The sequence below is a fragment of the Odocoileus virginianus genome, chromosome 2, assembly GCF_023699985.2.
Source record: "Odocoileus virginianus isolate 20LAN1187 ecotype Illinois chromosome 2, Ovbor_1.2, whole genome shotgun sequence".
NCBI lineage: Eukaryota > Metazoa > Chordata > Mammalia > Artiodactyla > Cervidae > Odocoileus > Odocoileus virginianus.
The window spans coordinates 9,524,289-9,546,190 of NC_069675.1; the positions used below are offsets into that span (position 1 = coordinate 9,524,289).

The window sequence follows — 21,902 nt, forward strand, 5'->3', positions numbered from 1 at the left end:
TGGTAACCACACAGAAATAAGATGGCAGGATCTTGAATTCCAAATGACCCCCTAGAACAGAGCTGCCAGGCTAGTCTACACCAGTTGAATTATTACATGGAGGAGAAATAAACTGCTGCTTGACTTAAGCTAGTATATTTGGGGGGATATTTGTTACAGCAAATTAGCTTTTCCCCTAATACAGAAAACTAAGAGTGTCACTGCCAGGCAATTCAGCACAACAACCAGTGAGTGACGGGTCTGTCTTACTTGCCCCATGGTTTCTAATGCCCGGGGCTTCCCTGATGGATCAGTCAGTAAAGAATCCACCCCACCTACAATACAGGAGGCCCCTGTTCAATTCCTGGGCCGGGAAGATCTGCTGGAGAAGGGACAGGCTCCCCACTCCAGTATTCTTGGGCTCCCCTGGTGGCTCAGCTGGTAAAGAATCCGCCTGCAATGCAGGAGACCTGGGTTTGATCCCTGGGTTGGGAAGACCCCCTGGAGAAGGGAACAGCTGCCCACTCCAGTATCCTCGCCTGGAGAATTCCATGGACTATACAGTCACAAAGAGTCAGACACAACTGAGACTTTCACTTTCAATATTTCACTTTTCCACTGCCTAGAGACTGGACATTTGTGTTTGGATTATTTTTGATCTGGTTCATGATGCCCCACATCCTTGACATGTGCAAATCACCTTCTCCTCACTCTACAACATCTCTCTCTCTCTTCCTCCATCTGTTGAATGTTGTCACCATCTGATACACTGAAATACTGAATATTTATAGAACTCTATAAATATGGGCATAATGCAGGCAATGGATTGTAGCAAATATGACCAAAACACCTCAATTCTCTCCTGTATCATTTTTTATAGGAAGTTTACTTCTAATGTGTGTGTGTGTTCTAGTTGTATGCAATTTTCGAATACATCAGTAATCTACAATGTGGAATAACTCTTTCAAGGAGTATTGTTGTTCAGTCACTCAGTCATGTCCGACTCTTTGTGACCCCATTGACTGAAGCATGCCAGGTCTCCCTGTCCTTCACCATCTCCCAGAGCTTGCTTAAACTTGTGTCCATCAAGTCAGTGATTCCATCCAAGCATCTCATCCTCTGTCGTCCCCTTCTCTTCCTGCCTTCAATCTTTCCCAGCTTCAGGGTCTTTTCCAATGGTTACTCTTCACATCAGATGGCCAAAATATTGGAGCTTCAGTTTCAGTCCTTCCAATGAATATTCATTGTTGATTTCCTTTAGGATTGACTGGTTTGACCTCCTTGCTATCCAAGGGATTCTCAAGAGTCTTCTCCAGCACCACAATTCAAAGGCATCAGTTTTTCATTGCTCAGCCTTTTTTATCGTCCAACTATCACACAGTTTGTTGTGATCTACACAGTCAAAGGCTTTAGCGTAGTCAATGAAGCAGATGTTTTTCTGGAATTCTCTAGTATTTCAAGGAGTGAAATACTCCCTATGCATAAGGCCACCACATCCTCTTGTTTCCCTTTAATGATGCAACGGACAGACAACTCATATAGCTGGAAATGGCCCTATACATTCATAAAGACAAATCACTGTCAGAGTGAATGGAAACAGACCAAATTCCCATGATTAGCACCTTTTCTCCCTGGGGCAGACTACCTGGGAAGCCAAGTCAGCAAAAAATCATTGCTTGGGGAATGTGGGCTCAGAACAAATGAAGCTCAATATACAATTCCAGTGGTTGAAGGCACCCGAATGGGACAGGCTATCATGTCTGGTCAATGGGAGCACACTACTCAGAGGCACTGGCTCAAACCACCCTACCTAGTGGAGGATGGACCCCACCAACATGTCTCTGGGACTCCTTCCTCACTTTCATGACATAACAGTGCTCCCCACCAAGTGACCCATTCTTCTAGATATATTTGATCAGGTCTAGTTGAATTTGGGAGCAACTCAGCCTCTGAACTCAGCTTGACTTTGAGTTTCCGTTTTTCAAAAGCAACCTTCCTATCCCGTATTTCCAAATTCTTGAGAAAAACACACCATAGCTCATATACTGAAGCATATTATTATAAGCAAAGGGCTTTCTTTGATCACGGGATTCTGATAAAATCCTCACACTTGTTTCCTCTGAACTGTATGAAATCTTAACAACAAGAACAACACATTTATGAGGTTCAGATAGCCTGCAGTGAAAGAGAAGTAAGAACTCTGGATAGTGTACTCAATTTATTGCTTGAAAAGAGCTCAGAAGGCTTCTGGGCAAGAATATAGAAAAATATGATTGTCATTTCCAAGAAAACTCAAGGGAAATTCCTAAAACTGTCACAGCTTTAAACCTGACTTGGAAGAAAGCATGTTCACCAAGAGATGGTATAAAGGGGTTGCCTTCACCAAAGCCTTGGGGAGCCTGTCTCCCTCTGCTGGTTATGGCCCAGGAATGTAGGAGCCTCTAAATTTGTAGGCCACCTGCTGGATTTATGCCAGCATTTCAGGACCACTTACCATGACAACGGCTGTTTTATTAATGATGAATCAGTTCAATAGACATGATGATGGACCCATGCCCTGCCCTTAGGATTTATATTTTCCTATATTTTATAGACCAGAAGTCTGTCAATCAGTGCCAGGGAAAAAAATTACCCAGGGTATTTGTTTTTCAAAAAGAGAGGTTCTTGGAACTCCAACACTGAGATTCTGATACATTAGGTCCAGCGGGTAATATGATCCAGAAACCAATACTTTTAACAAAGGCCACAGATGAATTTGATTCACAGTCAGGTTTGGAACTAACATTCAGATCAGTAATTTCCAAACTGAATTTCCATCAAGAACTAAAGAGCAGGGGCTGTTCACTCTTGTGACACATTTAAGGATACAGCCTTGGCTATGTGTAAGTCTTCTCACTCCAGCACTAACTATACCCATTGAGAAAATACATTACAGTGTACATGAAAATGGCCTTACCTAGGAAGAACCTTAAATTGACTCTAATACATTTATTTTAGAATCAACTGTTATTAGAAACAAGTCATTTGTGAATGATCTATCAACACATCTATATCATAACTGAGAACAGCTGTTCCACAGTGAGTTTTGAAGACACAGTACCAGTCACCTCCTCTGGAGGCAATGGAAATTTCCAGGGTAGAAATCCTCAAGGTCTGGGAGATGACTGCCTTTGACTTGAGGTGGGTAGTTTATCTTAATTTCTTCTGGTTGGAATAGAACTCTCCTTTCTCATACTCATGACTTCTGAGTCTCCATGAAGACATTACTAAAATACTCATTTGGATTAGAAAAATGTACTCCCAAGTAGTTCTCCTTCCATGTTCCCATGTCCCGCAGGATCAGAATGGACCTATTCATCTCAGCATCTGTGCTACACGACAAAGTATTCGGTGGACTGGACCTTTTGTTCCCTTCTATCTCTTCCATTTTCACTCAACCTTTCATGGGATTGCAATGGTCTTTCTTTTCCCAACATTTTATTTTGAAAATTTTTAAAAAGAAAAGTCAACTCACCACCCAGATTCTATAATTGCTAACATCTGTTTTATCACATATTTCTTCATCTATCAATCCATCTTATCTCTGACACATTTCAAAGTATATTGTAAATACCCTTACATATTGCCTCTAAACACTTCAGTATGCACATCATTAACTAGAATACAAAATTTGCTAATGAGCTTGTTTAAGGTAAAATTTACATACAATGAACTGCAATAATGTTAAGTGTACCATTTACTGAATTTGATAAACACAAACCTCCATGCGACCCACACCTCTATGGAGATAAAGAACACAGGGCTTCCCCGGTGGCTCAGCTGGTAAAGAATACGCCTGCAATGTGGGAGACCTGGGTTCGATCCTTGGGTTGGGAAGATCCCCTGGAGATGGGAATGGTTACCCACTCCAGTATCCTGGTCTAGAGAATTCCATGGACGTCCATGGGGTCACAAAGAGTCGGGCACAACTGAGTGACTTTCAGTTCACTTCTTCCCAGGCAATTCCACCTCCATCCCTAAGAGACAATAATGTTCTAATTTTTTTCTGCCATAGTGAATTTTAGCTGATCTAGAGCTTTATATAAATGGAATTATATAGTATTATTCTTTTGTGTCACATAGATAAGACAAAATGTAATCTGGCTTACAGAAAATTGGGATAATTTATCACTTTTGGGAAATTTTAGGCAACATTGGGACAAGCAATCTCAAGCCCAGATCAGAGATTTTAGTGGTTAGTCCCAATCCAATATCAAAAAAGCTCCTAATTCTGATCCCTCCTCACATCATAACTTGCATATCATAATAAGGAACACAGAAAAAAAAAACAGAGATGAAAGCTCTAAAATTTTTTCCACCATCTAGAAATAACTATCATTAATATTAGGTAGAGAATCACACCAGGTATATTTCCATGGGAAAGTGGGCAGGATGAGGGGCACATTCAAGATAGAAATAAATCCTATACCCCCCAGGTGGATGACCCACAAACTGGAAAATAATTACATTGCAGTTTCTCCCACAGGAGTGAGAGTTCTGGGCCACACATTAGGCTCCCAGTCTGGGATTTGGCATTGGGAAGAGGAGCCCCCAGAGCATTTGGCTTTGAAGACCAGTGGGACTTGATCACAGGAACTCCACTGGGCTGAGGGAAACATAAATGCCACTCTTGGAGGGCACACATAAGGTTTAGTGCCTACTGGGATCCAGTGGGGAAAGTTGTGACTTCACAGGAGCCTGGGCCAAACCTCGTTGCTGGTCTTGGAGGGTCACCTGGGAAGCAGGGGCAAGGGGCAGCTATGGCTCACTGTGGAGACAAGGACACTGGTGGCAGGGGCACTGGGGAGTGCTCATCGGCACAAGCTGTCCTGGAGGCCGCCGTTTTGACAAGGTCAAATGCACCAACATTTGCATTACAGGGGTCCGAGAAAGGGAATGAGCTAATACTTGAAGAGATAATAGCTGAAAATTTCCTTAGTCGGGGAGAGAAAATAGTCACTGGAGTTTAGGAAGTGCAGAGCCCCATAAAAGATACACCCAAGAAAGAATGCGCCAAGACAAATATTAATCAAATTGACAAAAATTAAAGACAAAGAGAAAATATTAAAAGCAACAAGTGAAAGCAATAAACAACATAAAAGGGAATCTCCATAAGGTTATCAGCTAATTTTTCGGCAGAAATTCTACAGTCCAGAAAGGAGTGGCAGGTATATTTAAAGTGATGAAAAGGAAAAACCTACAACCAAGAATACTCTACCCAGCACAGCTCTCCTCCAGATTTGATAGAGAAATCAAAAGCTTTGATTTGATCAGACTAGCAAAAGCTAAACCAGCTTTACAACAAATTATACAGGAAATTTTCTAAATGGAAAAGAAAAGACCAAAACTAGAAACAGGGAAATTACAAATTGAAAAGCTCATCAGTAAAGGCAAATATACCGTAAAGATAGAAAAATCATCTGCACACAAATATTATATCAAAACCAATCATGAGGAGAGTACACGTGCAGGATAATGGAAATGTATTGGAAATAAAAGACCAGCAACTTAAAACAATCTTGTATATATATATATATATATATATATATATATACTGCTGTATCAAAACCTCATGGTAACTGCAAACAAAAAATCCACAATAGATATACCCACAAAAAAGAAAAAGGAATCAAAACACAACACTAAAGATGGTTATCAAGGCACAAGAGAAGAGAACAAAAGAGGAAGGGAAGGAAAAAGACCTACAAAAGCAAACTTAAAACAATTAACAAAATGGCAATAATATACATATTGGTAATATATTGCTAATTACCTTAAACGTAAATGGATTAAATGCTCCACCCAAAAGACACAAATTGGCTGAATGGATACAAAAACAAGACCTGAATATATGCTGTCTACAAGAGAGCCACTTCAGATCTAGACTGTGATGGGATGGAAAAAGATACTCCATGCAAATGGAAATCAAAAGAAAGCTAGAGTAGCAGTATCAGACAAAATAGCATTTCATACAAAATAGATTTTAAAACAGTGTTACAAGAGAGAAAGAAGGACATGCATAATGATTAAGGGTTCAATCCAATATAAATATACATATATACAAATATATATACACCCAACATAGGAGCACCTCAATATAAAATGTAAATGCTAACAGCCATAAAGGGAGAAATCGACAGTAACACAATAATAATGGGGGACTTTAACAATCTACTTTCTTCAATGAACAGATCATCCAAACAGAAAATTAATAAGGAAACAAAGGCCTTAAATGACACATTAGAATAGATGAAGCTATATTTATAGAGCATTCAATCCAAAAGCAGCAGAATACACTTTCTTCTCAAACGCACAGAGAACATTCTCCAGGATAGATCACATCTTGGGTCACAAATCAAGCCTCAGTAAATTCAAGAGAACTGAAATCCTATCAAGCATCTTTTCTGATCACAACACTATCAGATTAGAAATCAACAAGAAAAAAACTGTATGCTGTGTGTGCCGGATGTGCCAAGTCGATTCAGTTGTGTCTGACTCTTTAAAACCCTGTGGACTGTAGCCCATCAGGCTCCTCTGTCCTCGGGATTCTCCAGGTAAGAACACTGGAATGGGTGTGCTCCTCTAGGGGATCCTCCCAACCAAGGGATCAAACCTGCATTTCTTATGTCTCCCGAATTGGCTAACAGGTTCTTAACCACTAGCACCACCTGGGAAGCCAACAATAGCTACTAAACAACTAGTGGATCACTGAAGAAATCAAAGAGCAGATAAAAAATACCTAGAGAAGAATGGAAAGAAAAACACAACTATTCAAAACCTATGAGACACAGCAAAAGGAGTTCTAACAGGGAAGTTTATAGCAACCCGAGTGCTAACAAGATCGTGTGCATGTGTCACTTCAGTCGTGTCCTACTCTGTGCAAACCTATGGACTGTAACCTGGCAGGCTCCTCTGTCCAAATACTGGAGTGGGTTGCCATTTCCTTCTCCTGGGGATCTTCCAGACCCAGGGATCAAACCCTGTCTCTTAGAACTCCTGCATTGGCAGGCAGGTTCTTTACCACTAGCGCCACCTGGGAAGCCCCACAAGGATGCAGAACAACTGAAATTCTCAAGCACTGCTGGGATAAATGCACAGTGGTACTGGTACTGTGGAAAACAGCTGAGCAGTTTCTTCTCAAGTGGTACTAGTGGTAAAGAGTCTGCCTGCCAATGCAATAGACACAGGAAACATGGGTTCAACCCCTGGGTTGGGAAAATTCCCTGGAGTGGGAAGTGGCAACAAGCCCCAGCATCCGTTCCTGAAAAATTCCATGGATGGTAGAGCCTGGAGGGCTACAAACCATGGAGCCACAAAGAGTCAGACGTGACTAAGTGACTGAGTACACACACACACACACACTTTAGAAAATAGTTGAGCAGTTTCTTCAGAAAGTAAACATATGTTTACAGTAAGATCCAGCATTCCCACTCCTATGTATTTACCTGAGAGACATGAAAAACCTGCATGCAAATATTTACAACAACCTTTATTCATAATCACCAAAAATTGGCAAATATCCCTCAACAGGGGAGGGGTAAACAAAATGTGGTATATACATCCCATACAATGAAATGCTAAACAGAAATTTAAAAAAAATAAACTACTGATAAATGCAAAATAAATAAATGTCAAGTACATTATGCTAAATTTATGAAAGTGCAAGTCACTCAGTCATGTTTGACTCTTTGTCACCCCATGGACTATATAGTCCATGGAATTCTCCAGGCCAGAATACTAGAGTGTAGCCTTTCCCTTCTCCAGGGGATCTCCCCAACCCAGGGCTTGAACCCAGGTCTACCCCACTGCAGGCGGATTCTTTACCAGCTGAGCTACAAGGGAAGCCCAAATTAAGGAAGCCAGACTCAAAATCTACATACTGTATGATTCCATTTATGAAGGCAAACTACAGGGACAATAAATAGATCAGTGTTTGCCAGCAGCTGGAGCACTGTTTGGGTAGGAGAGGACCTTAAAACACAGCATGAGGGAGTTTTTGTAGTGGTGTAACTTTTTTAATCCTTGAGATGGTAATTACATGCATTTATCAAAACTCATAAAACTATACACTGAAAGGGATGAATTTTGCCAAAACAGAAAGGCAGTTCATAAAAGAAAAATATGTCATATGGAAGAAACTTTAGGATAACCCATTCAACTGATAAGAGGGAAAACTCAGGAAGGGGAAGTGATTAACAGTTTTATCTTAGGTAGTAAGAATAGTGAAGTGAGAACCAAACTCTCCTGCCCTGTCTAGGACCCTTTCCATTATAGCAATATTTTCCAATGTTGTTTTACCTTGATCCTTAGTAAGAAATACATCATTACCACAAATTTGGCAGCTTAAACCAGTACTTATTATCTCACAGTTCTGCAATTTAGAAGTCCAGCACACAGTGACCAGATTATCTGTTCAGGGTCTCACCAGGCCAAAGTGAAGTTGTCAGCTGGCCTGGGCTTTATCTGGAGGCTCTAAGGGACTATCCACTTCCAAGACCAGGCAAGTTACTGGCAGAATTCAGTTCAACACAGTTGTGGGACTGAGGTCATGTCCCTGCTGTCAGCCAGAGGTTGTTCTTGGCTTCTGAAGGCTGCCGCATTCCTTGGCTCATGACGCTTTCCACCTTCAAAGCCAGCAGCAACAGACCATGTACTTTTAATGCTTTCACTCTTTCTGACATCTTCTCCTGTCACATCTCTAACTTCTACCCTCAGCCAGGACAAAACTCTGTTTTGAAAAGTTTGTGACTGCATTTGGCTGGCCAGATAATTCAGGATAATCTACTTTAGTCTGCTGATTAGTAACCTTAATTACAACTGCAAAATCCTTCTTGCCATGTAACATGTTCACAAGCATGTCACCAGGCGCAAAGACCACAGGGGCAAAACTGTGCCCACCACATAGATTTTACACAATGACCTAGTATACACACATATAAAGGAAACAAAAATACTAACCTTTCACTCAAGTAAACACTGGTGCTTTTAATAATGATGGCAACATACTACATTGATGTCATGTCCTGTTAATGGGCTGCAACCTCTTGAAAAAAGGCCTGCATTCCCTTTTCCTTCTCCATAAGTTATTGTGAGATGAACGTTAAATAAAATTTTATCACTTGCTTTAATGCACGTCTTCTTGAACAACTCCAGGCAAGAGTTCATTTTTCCTTGGAAAAGATTATAAGCCACACCTTTGAGGTAATGAAGAGTTTTTAAGCACCACTGCTAAAGACTTGAACATTCATCTGCAGGTACTTATCTGCTTGGTAGATGCACAGTGGGGGTCCTGATGTTTTCACAGCTATCCTCTATGACAAGTTTTTGGAAAACATTTATCACAATGATCTTCAACTCATAGGCTCTGCTGCACAGAATGCAATTGAGAAGGCATGGAGGAGAGCTCGAGGTGGCAATAACCAGGTGGGCGAGGGGAAGGTGGCTTCCTGGGATGACTTGGAGGCCTAGGCCTCGCCGACCGCTGGGCTGTGCCTGGAAATGAACGAAGGCCACTGGGATGGGGGGTCCCTGGGGCGGGACCCACAGGGCAGAGGGGCTCGAGGCTGACCTATAGACTGGCACGGAGTCGGGGTCCCATAAGAAAACGATCTATTTCCGGAGGGACTTCCCCCTTGAATAGCCGGGCCCTCCATTCCCTTTTAAATTCCTATCTGCAGTAATAACGGAGAAGGCAATGGCAACCCACTCCAGTACTCTTGCCTGGAGAATCCCAGGGACGGCGGAACCTGGTGGGCTACCGTCTAGGGGGTCGCACAGTTAGACACGACTGAAGCGACTTAGCAGCAGCAGCTGCTGCAGTAATAAAATAGGAGGCTCATGTAAGGGCCTCGGGCCTGTGCAATGCCTGAAATTATATGCCAAGCTCTGGAACTAATCATAACAAAAACAGACAAACCCATGATGGGATACCTCCCCAGTGCCACAGAAAGCTATCACAGTCATGAAGAGACAACAGACTGAGAAACTGTCATAGACCAGGAGACTGGGGAGACAAGACAAGGAAATGCAATCTACTGGATTGGATATTAGAATAGGAAGAGGATGGTAATGGATATTAATATTAATTAAAGAAACCCAAAAAGCCAGGACCTCAGCTAATAGTGATACATCAGTGTCTTAGTTTTGACAAATGTACCTGCCAATGTGATGTCAGAAATGGGGAACTCGCTGAGGAGTATGTAAGAGCTCTCCACTAGCTAGGCAGCTTTCTGTAACATTACAGGATTAAGCATCTGTACATTTTCTAGGGAGATTTAGACTTTGTACCTTTCGTTCCCGATCCAAAAATACTTAAGCTCCACTGTTCAAAGCTTCCTGCTGCTTTTCTTAACCACTACTTTCTAAGTACTCTGCCTCCTTCCACCTATGACACCCACACCTTCCATCAAAACACAAAATTTAGCCAGGGCCTGGGGAAGGAAAGAATAGGGGATTATTTTCTAATAAGTTCAGTTTCAGTAAGGGAAGATAAAAATTGTTCTGGAGATGGATAATGGTGATTACAATGGGAATATACTTAATACCACAGAATTATATACTTAAAAATCACTAAAATGACACATTTTATGTTCTGTATATTTTACCACAATTTTAAAAATAAAGGAATGGGTACTGAAGCATGCTGTAAGATAAAACATTACAAAGATTATCTTAAGAAGCCAGACATAAAATACCACCTATAATTCCCTTAACAATGTTCTAAAATTGACTGTAGCAATAGGTGTATGTATCTGTGAATAAACTAAAATCTACTTAAACGTACACTTTAAATGGGTAAATTGTATGGTGGTTGTTTAGTCGCTAAGTCGTGTTTGACTCTTGCAACTCCATGGACTATAGCCTGAATCTGGTGGCTCAATGATAGTAAAGAATGAACCTGCCAATGCAGGAGACAAGTTCAGTCCCTGGGTCAGGAAGATCCCCTGGAGGAGGAAATGGCAACCCACTCCAGTATTCTTGCCTGGGAAAGCCCATGGACAGAGGAGCCTGGTGGGCTAGAGTTGGACATGCCTTAGCAACTAAATGACAACAAAAGCTATTAAAATATTTTAACTGATTTTATATCTAGGATATTTATTTGACCTCTGAAGACCTTAAGTGACATCCCGTAAATTCTGGAGTCACATTTTGCTAATGTGCTAAAAAAAAAGAAAAAAAGAAAATGAACAAATAAATGAAAGACTGAGGTTTATAATGGCTATCAGGGAAGATCAGAAAGATCTATGGCTAGGCATGGTGGCTCTCTAGTCATGAGGCAAGAGCACAGACAAGTTTATAAAACACACAAGGCTAAAGTTGATCAGAAACCTTTATTTGGTCCTTATCCTTTATTAACCAACCTACACAAACCATTTTATGTATTTCTACCACAAGCAGCTGCATCCAGGCCAGAAATGGAAGACCCAAGTAGTGGAAGACCTTGTAGATTAAAGCTAACAGGCTTATTCAGGCTTAGGTGAACGTAGAACAGAAAAAAATGTGTAAGTTCAACATTTTAAAGACTCTTCTTCAAAGCTGAGGCCTGCAGAGGGTCTAGTTGAAGGATGCAGGTACAGGCTCACAAAACTGCCCAGCTCAGTAATCAATCCAAAGTACCTAAAAACACAAAGAGCAATGTTTAAAGCAAGGTGCTTCAAGAACTGGATGAATGTAGCAAAATGGGCAAAATGAAAGATGATTTGGTACTAGAAGAACTGCTAGAAATACCCATCCAAAAAATCCTTGGCCAAAAAAACATGTCATTGTGAGGGTGGGCAGTTGAGTCTAGACAATTCAAATTAGTGGTGGGAAAAGGGCTAAGAAGTTGTGTTACTTAATGAGCATCTGTGGAGACTACACAAGGGGTGAGTGATACAAAATAAGTAAGTTCTCTAAGTAGAGTTTATAATCTTTGAAAAAGATGATAAACAAAATCAGCAGGCTCTCTTCTAAAGAACTAAATGAATTATCTGGGGAACTAGTGTAGCTTCTGAAAATTCTAGCTTCCCACAGTCAAGTTTTCTGCAATTCTGGCCTCTAGAGGCCAGAATAACATAACATCTGGTTCCACCTCTACCCACACTAATATAAAATTGCAAGGCAAAAACCACCCTCCATACAGATACATACACAAGTTCCAAAGAGCCTTCTTATTCCCACATGCTAAAATAGAATAAAAATTACAAGGCATTTGAAGAACGCCTATCTAGTGAAAGGAAAGTAAAAAGAATAACTCAGAAAAAGAACATGTAAGGACAACAAAACAAAGAAGGAATACCTCAAATTTTTTAATAGCCTCTGCTTTTGATAATGGGAAGTTCCTGCTGAGATCAAACTGATACAGCTGATTTAAAATATTTTTAAAAAGAAAATCCTTCAGGCATTAAACAGGCCTCATGAAGAGGCAAATCCAAAACCTAGAGAAGTCAAGAACATAAAGAAAACCTAGCCTCCAAAACTGCTTTTACCTCAGGGGAATCTGCCAATCCAAAAGAGAGCTGAGAAATTGTGTTGTGATCTGACCAAGGAAATGAAGAGTCAAATATGAGAATGTGCCCAAGTGGAAAGGTTGATATCCTTTCCAAGTGGAAAGGATAAAGGTTGCCCTCTCTTTAAATCCCCTTTAAAAGCTGGATTCCCAAAAGGCTGCACCCTCAGAGTAAGGCTGAACTAGAATTAAATCAGTCCCCTCACAGACCTGACATCACAGATTATATCAACAGAGTGATCAAGAAATCCTCAAGTCTTGGATTCAAGAAAAAGGTCCTGCACCGATACCTGCCTCTAAGTGCCTTGCAGAAGCAAATAAAAATCTTTGGAGAAAGGTCTCATTATAAAGGCCTCAAGTGATTATCCAACAAATAACTTTTTCAAATACTATGACCAAATACACCAAGATAACTAGGCATATAGGGGAAAAAAGACCATGATACAGACCATGTACCAACAGAAACAATAAAAACAGAAAAGTAAGTAAACCAGCCTTAAAAGGCTTTGAATATTAGATTGGACATAGATGATAAACAAGTGCACATACTATAGGTAACGAAATGAAAGACAAGCTTCAAAACATCTGTAGCAAATACAAATAAAAAATGACAAAAGAGATTTGAAAAGTAATGAAATGGAATTCACAAAAACTAAAAACTACAAAAACAAGAACTGAAACGAATAACTCAAGAGAAAGAGTTTAAAGGAGACAAGACTCTTTCTGACTCAATGGCTCCCACCAAAACTGACATCCTAGCTGGATGAATTAAACTAATAGTCTTCCAAAGTATTCCCTTTAACCTCAAGAAGTCACTTTTTCTATAAAATGTGGTTTTTGACCTTGATGATGATTTAATTTATCATATACACAGGGAGGAAGATTATTATTATCCCTCCCCAGTGGTGGGAAAATAAATTTCATGGACATTTCCAATATCCTTTGGGAGGGAAAAAAGTTCAGTGTTATCATTGTGGCGTTTGTTTATTTTTTTGAAAAAATTGCTTGCCTGTTTCTTAGACACTACTGTTTATTTTTTTTATACTTTCATAGCACATGATTTGGTGGGAATAAAGCAAGTATAAGTTGGAAGAGGATGAAGATATATGTGATCATCTGTACAGAGAGATTGGACTAAAACATGCAGCTAAATTACATGTAATCTCGTTTTTTAAGTATCAGATATTCAGGAATATTGTGAGCACCATTTACTTTTTTTTTTAAGTGCCTTGATTCAGTCACTTGACTTTAAAACATTATTTTACTGTTATTTTTAGTGTGGATTTTGACCCTAAACTGTGTATTATGATGCTGTCTATCAGCTGCAGTCATAGCATATGTTTTGTTCCAATAACAGAGACCAAAGAGGTGATCAAATATGGTTCAGCTGCTACAGTTGTGTGATTAAAAGGTGCTTTAATCACACCAAATTTCCATGGCCCAAATAGTCAAGGCCAGCCATTTGTTTTCTATTTCAGGTTGAAGTAAATTTGCACTTTTAATCATATGGGTCATTGGGGACCTTGTTCTTTCATACTTTGCTTTATTAATAAAGGAACTTACAGGAAAAAAATAAATAAATAAAGGAGACAAGACCACAGAAGAGAGAATTATAAACTGGAAAGTCAGGAAAATTACACAGAATACATCATGGAAAGGCAAAACTATGGTTAACTTTTAGAATATGCTTAATGTAAATCCCAGAGAGAAAGCAGAAAGAACAAGAGAAAGGAGAGAGGAAGAGCCTTCTCCAGGAGAGATGAAAGACCTCAATCCATAGATTTAAAAAGCCTAAGCAAACTTAGGAAATTATTCCTGGATACATCAGAGTGAAACTACAGAAAAATCAGACAGAGAAAATCTTCAAACCAGAAAAAGGGGGGTAATTAGCTTCAAAAGAAATAATACAAGCCCCAAAATAGAATGATCCTTCAACATGCTAAAACAAATAAAGTTCCACCTAAAATTCTATACTCAGCAAAATATCTTTCAATAAAGAAAGTAAATCAGTGAGCCAGAGCAGGTAGGAAGAAAAAAACTTTTAAAAAGGTACTTTTAGACCCCCCAAAATACAAAAACGAAAAAACAAAAGCAGAGTTTGCTACCACCAGACCCTTTATGATTTATTTTGGAAAGAAAATGATCACAAATGGAGGAGCAGAAATTTAACAGGAAAAACGAGCAAAGACAGTATAAATATATGGGTAAATTCATGTATGACTGCCTGTGTAACATAGCAATAATGCCTTATGTGATGTGACAAAGACAAAATAGGTGACAATAACGTCATGAGTGTGGGATGTGGGACTTGTACATTGAGCTAATGGATTCTAAGATCCTATTTTTTGAGGATAAAGGAAAAAGTATTAACATTAGGCTCTGATAAATTACGGATGCATGTAGTAACTGGTAGAATAACAAAAAAGAGATTTTAACTCCCAAAGTGATAGGGAGAATGCTGAATAAATTATACTTAGAAGGCAAAAAATAGAAAAAACATAAATAAGGAAAGCACAAAATAAGATGGTACATTTAATCCATATCTATCATTAATTACATTAAATTAAATGCTCCACTTAAAGACAAAGACTATAAACCCACTTTTTTTTTAAACAATTCACATCATACACACCAAAAATACATCTGCATGTAGAGAAATTCTCCCTGAAAACTAACTGGAGATTGGCAGAAAAACTCCTATACAACCAAAGCTGTAAGAAAGATCCCCACAGAGTTAGGAAGGGAAGGGAAGAGGTCAGGTCAGGACCTGTATCCAGGAGTAGATACAGATGATAAGGCAGATCACACGGTTTGGAGCTTCTCCCTGGGTACTGAGCAGTTTGAATCACAACAAGGGCACCCCAGCTCTGGGGCCTAACACAGGAAGGATGAGTCCTTCTTAGCTGGTTTGAAATCCAGGGGGACTGACAGTGCGGTTCTAAAAAACCTAGATTCCACTCATGACGAATGTACACACACACGTGCTTACTCCCACAACAAGGCAGAAGCAGCAGACTGAAGCCATGACTACCCAGTGCGTGCCCCAGCCCACGTCAAGTGCCTCCTCCAGCCCCACTTGCTCCACAGTGGGGTTCCACGCTAGGGCAAAGGCTGCCACAGCTGAGGACAACTCATGGCCATGGCGGACACAGCCAGCTTGGATCTGACAGGGCATCTGAACAGAACAAGGGAGCCCATTACTGGTGGTCACAGGGTGCCCAATCAGGAGCGATCTGGAGTTCTGACTGGTGCTGGGGCCACCCCTGCACGCACCCAGTCCGTGTCAAGCCCCCACTCTGGTCCTCTTGCCCCACAGGACAGCTCTCCACTAGGGCAAAGGCTGCCATTGCTGAGGAACGTGCACAAGTGCGGAGGCCAGGGCAGGCTCAAGCCTAGCACAGCATCCAAACAAGGAAACGCCACCCACTTCCAGGGTTCACAGCAGCCGGAGCGCACAAGCAGCCTGTAGCTCCGACTGACGCCAGGACCATCCAAGCACAGCCCCCAGCCTCCACAGGTGCCCAATTAGCCCTTCTGGTTCCAGCACTGCACTCCTTTGGAGCAACAGTGCTGATGCCTGGAGGACGAAAGAACACGCACTCAACACGAACAGAGCCAGGCTGGACCTTCCTCTAAGGGCTTCTACTCCAGCAATTTGGGACCTGACATCACTCGTGATACGGTAGTGTTGGCAACTGATGAGTGAAGAAGACCCAGGTCACACCTCCCTTTGGGTCTGGCCCCTCCATGTCCAGCCCGACCTTCTACTAAGGTGATAGCTGCCAGCACACTGAGGTAAGATGTGACGTGTGTTCACTTAAAATCCAACTGTCCCATCAAAGTCACTGAGCACACACAGACCTTAGAGATGCTCCCAAATGAGCACTCCCCTTCAAGACCAGGATGGGTGACTGTTTCACCTAATTTCACAGAGACAGAGAAATCTTAAGCAATATGAACTTCTTTAAAATGAAGAACAAGGGAAAAAACCCTGAAAGAACAACTAATGAAACAAAAGTAAATAATTTACCAAATAAAGAGTTCAAAGCATTAGTAATAAGAATGCTAACTGAACTACGGAAAATAATAAATGAACATTAAAAATTTAACAAGGATACATTTCTACTAACAGACAACATTCCAAGACTGAATGAGGAAAAAAAGATAATCTGAATAGCTGGACCACCAGTAGTAAAACTGAACCAGTAGTCAAAAAATATGCAGCAAAGAAAAGTCCAGGACCAGATAGCTTCAGAGAAATTTACCAAATATACAAGCAAGAGCTAATACCTATCCTTCTCAAACTATCCCAAAAAACTGGAGAAGGAAACACTCCCGAGTTCATTCTACAGTAAGACCACCATTATTACCCTGATACCAAAATGAGACAAACTAAAAAAAAAAATTACAGCCCAATACCACTGATGAATATCAACACAAACATTCTCAAAAAATATTAGCAAACCAAATCCAACAATATGTTTAAAAGAATCATCCACCACAATCAAGTGGACTCTCTATTCCAGGGGTACAAGGACAGTTCAATATTCACATTAACAAAAGAAAAGACTAAAAACCACATGATCATTTTAATAGATGCAAGAAAAGCATTTAACAAAATCCAACACTCTTTCATGATAAAAAGTCCCACCAATGTTGTTCCTACCAAACTTGCAAAAATAAAACTCTGATAATACCAAGTATTGGCGAGAATGAGGAGCAATGGGAACTGTCATACACTCCTGGTAGAATGTGAATCAGGTATACAGGATGTGTGACAGAATCCACAAAAGCAAAAGATACATATTCTATGCTACATTCTTTCGTAGGGGAAGGTTCTTAGAAAATACATACACACACATACAAACATATTTGCATAAAATACCCAGAAGATTACAAAAGAGATGAAAAACAGTTGCCTGAAAGGAGGGGACCTATGTAAGAGATTAAAGGACAGAGAGGTTAGAGGAAGACTGTTCATAATACTATTTTTCAACTTCTAAACTCAACCTATTAAGCATGGAAGATTTAATTATGATAAGGAGGTATGTTTTCAGCCTTGACACAAAGTTAGAGCTAGAAGTGACCTAATAATGGGAAAGGAAGGAATAAGTACATTAATAGTCCTACCTTACAAAGTGAGTTGTCAACAAAAAATACATGTTTTAGTATGCTACATAAATTGTAAAGGTAACAGAGGAACTAAAAATAATGATAAAACTACCAAAAACAAAAAAGAGGGAAAGGATTGATGGGGTAGTATAGGTTAACCAAAACTTCATTTCTCATCGCTGGAAGTCAAAAGACAACATCTAGAGTTGATAAACCAACAACAAAGTATACTATTCAAAAATATAAGAAACCATCTGAAAAGCTAAAAACAAATAATGACAAGATGAGGGGCAGCAGCTGCACTGCATTGAGAGTCATAAGGTAACTATCTGACTTTTAATCATGAATATATACTGACTCGATTAAAAAAAGTAATTCCACTTAGAACATACACATCTAAGGACATAAGAACATTTACTTTACCAAGTACAAAATAATATAATACTGACTAAATCCTAGGTGGCTAAAATGACCAGCCAAAAGGAATTACTGAGATTATTGAATCCAAAGATGAAAATGAATACATCCACCACTTACTAAATGGTCATTTATTAAAAATCCAAGCCAAGCATTATGCATGGTATAGGCTAAAGTGGAAAACTTCATAAGTTCTCCACACTTCTATTCCTAGTACCCTCCAACTTATCATTCTGGCACCACAGGTTGGTACTCTTATATCTTTAAGACAGAAACTTAAATAAATTGCTCAACTCTTTGAACGATGGTAATTAAAAATAAACAGAAGTGCTCACTTCAGCAGCACATTTACTAAAATTTAAGAATACAGGAAGATGAGCATGGCCTCTGAGCAAGGACAACACACACAAATTCATGAAGCGTTCCATATTTAAAAATAAAAATAAACAGCTAGTTAGGCTCCAAACATTTCTGATTGAGAAACTGACAAGATGTCCATCACAAGCAGGTGCCCACCTCAGGCAGACAGCCAACAACTTATTTTTAAGATAGATGAGTATGCAGAAAAGAGGCTTAAAAAAAAATCTACAAATTAAGAGAATACTCAATAATCTAGGCTTAAAGATAGCCATAGGAATGTATCTTAAAAGACATTTAAAATAATAATATCCATACAGTCAAAGCTACAGTTTTTCCAGTAGTCATGTACAGATGTGAGAACTGGGCCATAAAGAAGGCTGAGTACCGATGAATGATGCCTTCAAATTGCGGTGCTGGAGAAGACTCTTGAGAGTCCCTTGGACAGCAAGGAGATCAAACCAGTCAATCTTAAAGAAAATCAACCCTGAATACTCATTGGAAGCACTAATGCTGAAGCTCCAATACTCCAGCCATCTGAAATGAAGAGCCAACTCACTGGAAAAGATCCTGAGGCTGGAAAGATTGAAGGCAACAGGAGAAGGGGGCAACAGAGGATGAGATGGTTAGACAGCATCACCAACTCAATGGACATAAATTTGAGCAAACTCTAGAAGCAGAGGACAGAGGAGCCTGACATGCTATAGTACGTGGGGTCGCAAAGAGTTAGACATGACTTAGTGACTGAGTAACAACAACAACCGAAAAGGCCAGAGACCAGGCTGATTACAGGTGCAGAACAGAGGAGTGTAAAAAAAAGAAAAAAACTGAAATAATTCAAAAAAAGATTTCTGAAAGTGATCAAAGCTTCGGGGAGGTAGAGAGAACATCCTGGTATGGCGAAGGTGGGAATGGACTGAAGGTACAGCTTTCACAGAGCTCTTCAGTCAGATTCCATGTAGGAAACAGTAAGCTAATCAGATTGAGGAATTCAGTAGGAGTGAGAGCTCTGAGAAAAGCTAGCTAATATGAGGAATTGCAAATATTTTCTATCTCTATGATGAGATTTAGTCAGAAAACAGGAGTTAACCTGAAATTCCTAAGGAAAAAGTAACACAGGCCAGAAGAGTATCTCACAGCAACAAAATAATTACTTTACACAGACTGCTGAAGAAGAAAGAAGGGGGGCAATCAAAGTAAGAATCAAACTTCTGAATCTACCTAACTCCACTGGGTTCTTCACAGTTCCTCCCATTTTCTATGGTTAAGCAGTTTTCAGCAGGAAGTTCTAATTATTCAAGGGAATTTGAATTAGAATTTGTTTTTCCTATCTTAAATAGGAAATAGGGAGAAAAATTATTCCTACATGAAGAAAAGAACAAGGCCATTCGTTTTATAAGGTTTTGAACTCAGATCATTAGCACAGGAAAGACAGATGGAAATGATTACCTACTAATAGAGAACTCACCTTCCAGAAAAGCAAATTCATCCACAGCTTCTATTGCATTATCTGAAACATAAGGTAAAGGGACATCTGAATAACTTTGGTCACTTGGGCATCAATCTCTTACAAAAGCACAACCCACACAGTAACCAGCATGAGGCTTTATGCAGTGAGGGAATTTAAAAAATTTGCTCCTTGCTCTCTTGAAATCCAAATCAACTCCACCACCAAATCCTACACATCAGCTATCTCTTTATAAGAGTAAGAAAAGGGACTTCCCTGGCCATCCAGTGGTTAATTAAGACTCTGGGCCCCAATGCAAGGGGCAAGGGTTCAATCCCCAGTCAGGGAAGTAAAATTAAAAAAAAAAAAGAGAGTAAGAAAATAAGAAAAGCATGGGTAAATAGTGTTCACAAAGGGAAACGTCTTTGCTCAGAAAGTTATCAGAGAAGAGTTTGGCTATATAGCAGGGCAAGTGAGATTAAGGTACATGAGTTTACACATGTTCTAGTGTTACTAGCTACAAGGCAGAGTAAAAAATCAAACAATTACATGAAAAAAGCGTCATGCCTGGTAAAACGTGGCAGAAGGTACAAAGGGATCTATATAAGTCAGGTTTGGCAACACCTAGACTCCTTTGGTTCTCTGTCCCAGCACCTCTCCAGCCACCCAAAGCATACAGATTAAAAAAGCAGGGTTTTCTGGCACTGTGGCAGCCTGACAGAAAACATCAGAGGAAGAGACTTGGGGCACCTCTCATCCTATAGTGATGCCACCTCAACTGGCATAAGGGAAAGCCTTGACGGGCCCAGCCAGCCCAGCCCTCCCTTGTCTGCCTCCGGATTCAAGATACCGCAGTGACACTCTACCCAAATCTCTCCTCTGAAGAGTTTTCCGCTTCCCTTGCTGAGCACAACAGTAGGCATCTTTTGCAATGGTTTCCACAAACAGTTCCTGTGAAGAAAATAAGCAGGAAAAAAACCTAAAAAAGTTATAATAAACAAACGAAAATTTGAAAACAAAACAAAAAACCCAAAAACAAACAGAACTGTATCCATGAGTTCCAGTACAATTCTTGTGCGCGCTTCTTTTGCGCGGGGGGGGGGGTGGACTGTGAAAGGGAGGTTCTCAGGGAAGCTGAAGGTTTTCCCGGACTTCAAGAAGGTCTACTCCCTTTCCCCATCCCGCAATTGCTCAAGATGCATCCACCCCACTCACTCACTTGAGACTCCTACAAGTTCTGTCAGACTAGAGGTGCAAGTTATAAAGTCGCGTCCAGGCCCTCATGAAGAGGTAGATGTGTTAGCAAACCAGTACAACTACTGTATCTCTCTGTCTTCCCTTCCTAGACTCACCATCTCAGAATCCGCCCTAGCACCTTTCTCACCCCCCCGCCCTCAGAACACCCTGGCCCTACGCTCCCGCCGCTCCCCAAACCACTACCAAAGGATCGCTAAGCCCCGCCCTTCGGAAGAGCCCCGAGCCCCGCCCGTCGCCACGCACCGCGGCCCCCCATCCCCGCCCCATTGTGCCCAAGCCGCACCGCGGCGCGTGCCAGAATGAAGATGGCTTCCTGTCCCGCGAGAGTCACGTCGGGGTCCGCCTTCACCAAGGCCTTCACTCGAGCCAGAGGCAGCCTCGAGAGACGAGCTCCGGGCGCACTCGTCGGGGCTGGGGGCTGCGGAGTGGTTGCGTCCCCACCGGTACCCTCCTCCTCCCGGGAAGCCCCGCTTCCAGGCGCCACCGCCGCCATCCCGGCCCTGAGCGTCCTGCGCGCGGCCGCCAACTGTGTGCGCGCAGGCGGCGCCGGCCCCTTTCCCGCGCGCGCTGGAAGCCACGCCCTCTAGGGACGCGTGACTCCGCCCCTCACGCGTCAGGGCGCTGCCCCGAATTCTAGGCACCTGTCGAGTCTTACTGCACAAGTGTCACATCTTCTGGGGTCTGGGGATCTGTCTTACTGTGTCTTATGACTCTCACGCGCCATCTTGCCTCTTCTGAGAAACTTGATTGTAAAAGTAAATACAGCAATAATAGAAATATATGGGAGAAACTTGAACAAGTTTATAT

At 41.0% G+C, this 21,902-nt stretch overlaps 1 protein-coding gene and 1 non-coding gene across 3 annotated transcripts; one reads left to right on the plus strand and one right to left on the minus strand.

Moving 5' to 3' along the window:
* Positions 1-11,334: 11,334 nt before the first annotated feature.
* POLE4 (DNA polymerase epsilon 4, accessory subunit) lies at positions 11,335-21,654 on the minus strand. Of its 2 annotated transcripts, none has more exons than XM_070475804.1 (4): positions 21,379-21,654; positions 20,689-20,789; positions 19,860-19,901; positions 11,335-11,634 (listed from the first exon to the last, which is right to left on the minus strand). In XM_070475804.1, the coding sequence occupies exons 1-3, from the start codon at positions 21,586-21,588 to the stop codon at positions 19,898-19,900; spliced, it is 315 nt and encodes a 104-aa protein (XP_070331905.1). In that variant the 5' UTR covers positions 21,589-21,654; the 3' UTR covers positions 11,335-11,634; positions 19,860-19,897. The 2 variants fall into 2 exon arrangements, with proteins under 2 accessions (XP_070331905.1, XP_070331898.1); XM_070475797.1 differs by having other exon boundaries at positions 20,705-20,789; positions 21,379-21,650.
* LOC139031615 (U6 spliceosomal RNA) lies at positions 18,362-18,468 on the plus strand. The gene has a single exon (XR_011484121.1). It is a non-coding gene; the product is annotated as a U6 spliceosomal RNA (small nuclear RNA).
* Positions 21,655-21,902: the final 248 nt, after the last annotated feature.

Coding starts and splice junctions, on each gene's coding strand:
- POLE4 (XM_070475797.1), bottom strand. CDS start 21,588: ATGGCGGCGGTGGCGCCTGGAAGCGGGGCTTCCCGGGAGGAGGAGGGT. Junction 20,790..21,378: donor TCATTCTGGCACGCGCCGCG/GTGCGGCTTGGG, acceptor TTTTCTTCACAG/GAACTGTTTGTGGAAACCAT. Junction 19,902..20,704: donor TCTTCAGAGGAGAGATTTGG/GTAGAGTGTCAC, acceptor CTTATGTTTCAG/ATAATGCAATAGAAGCTGTG.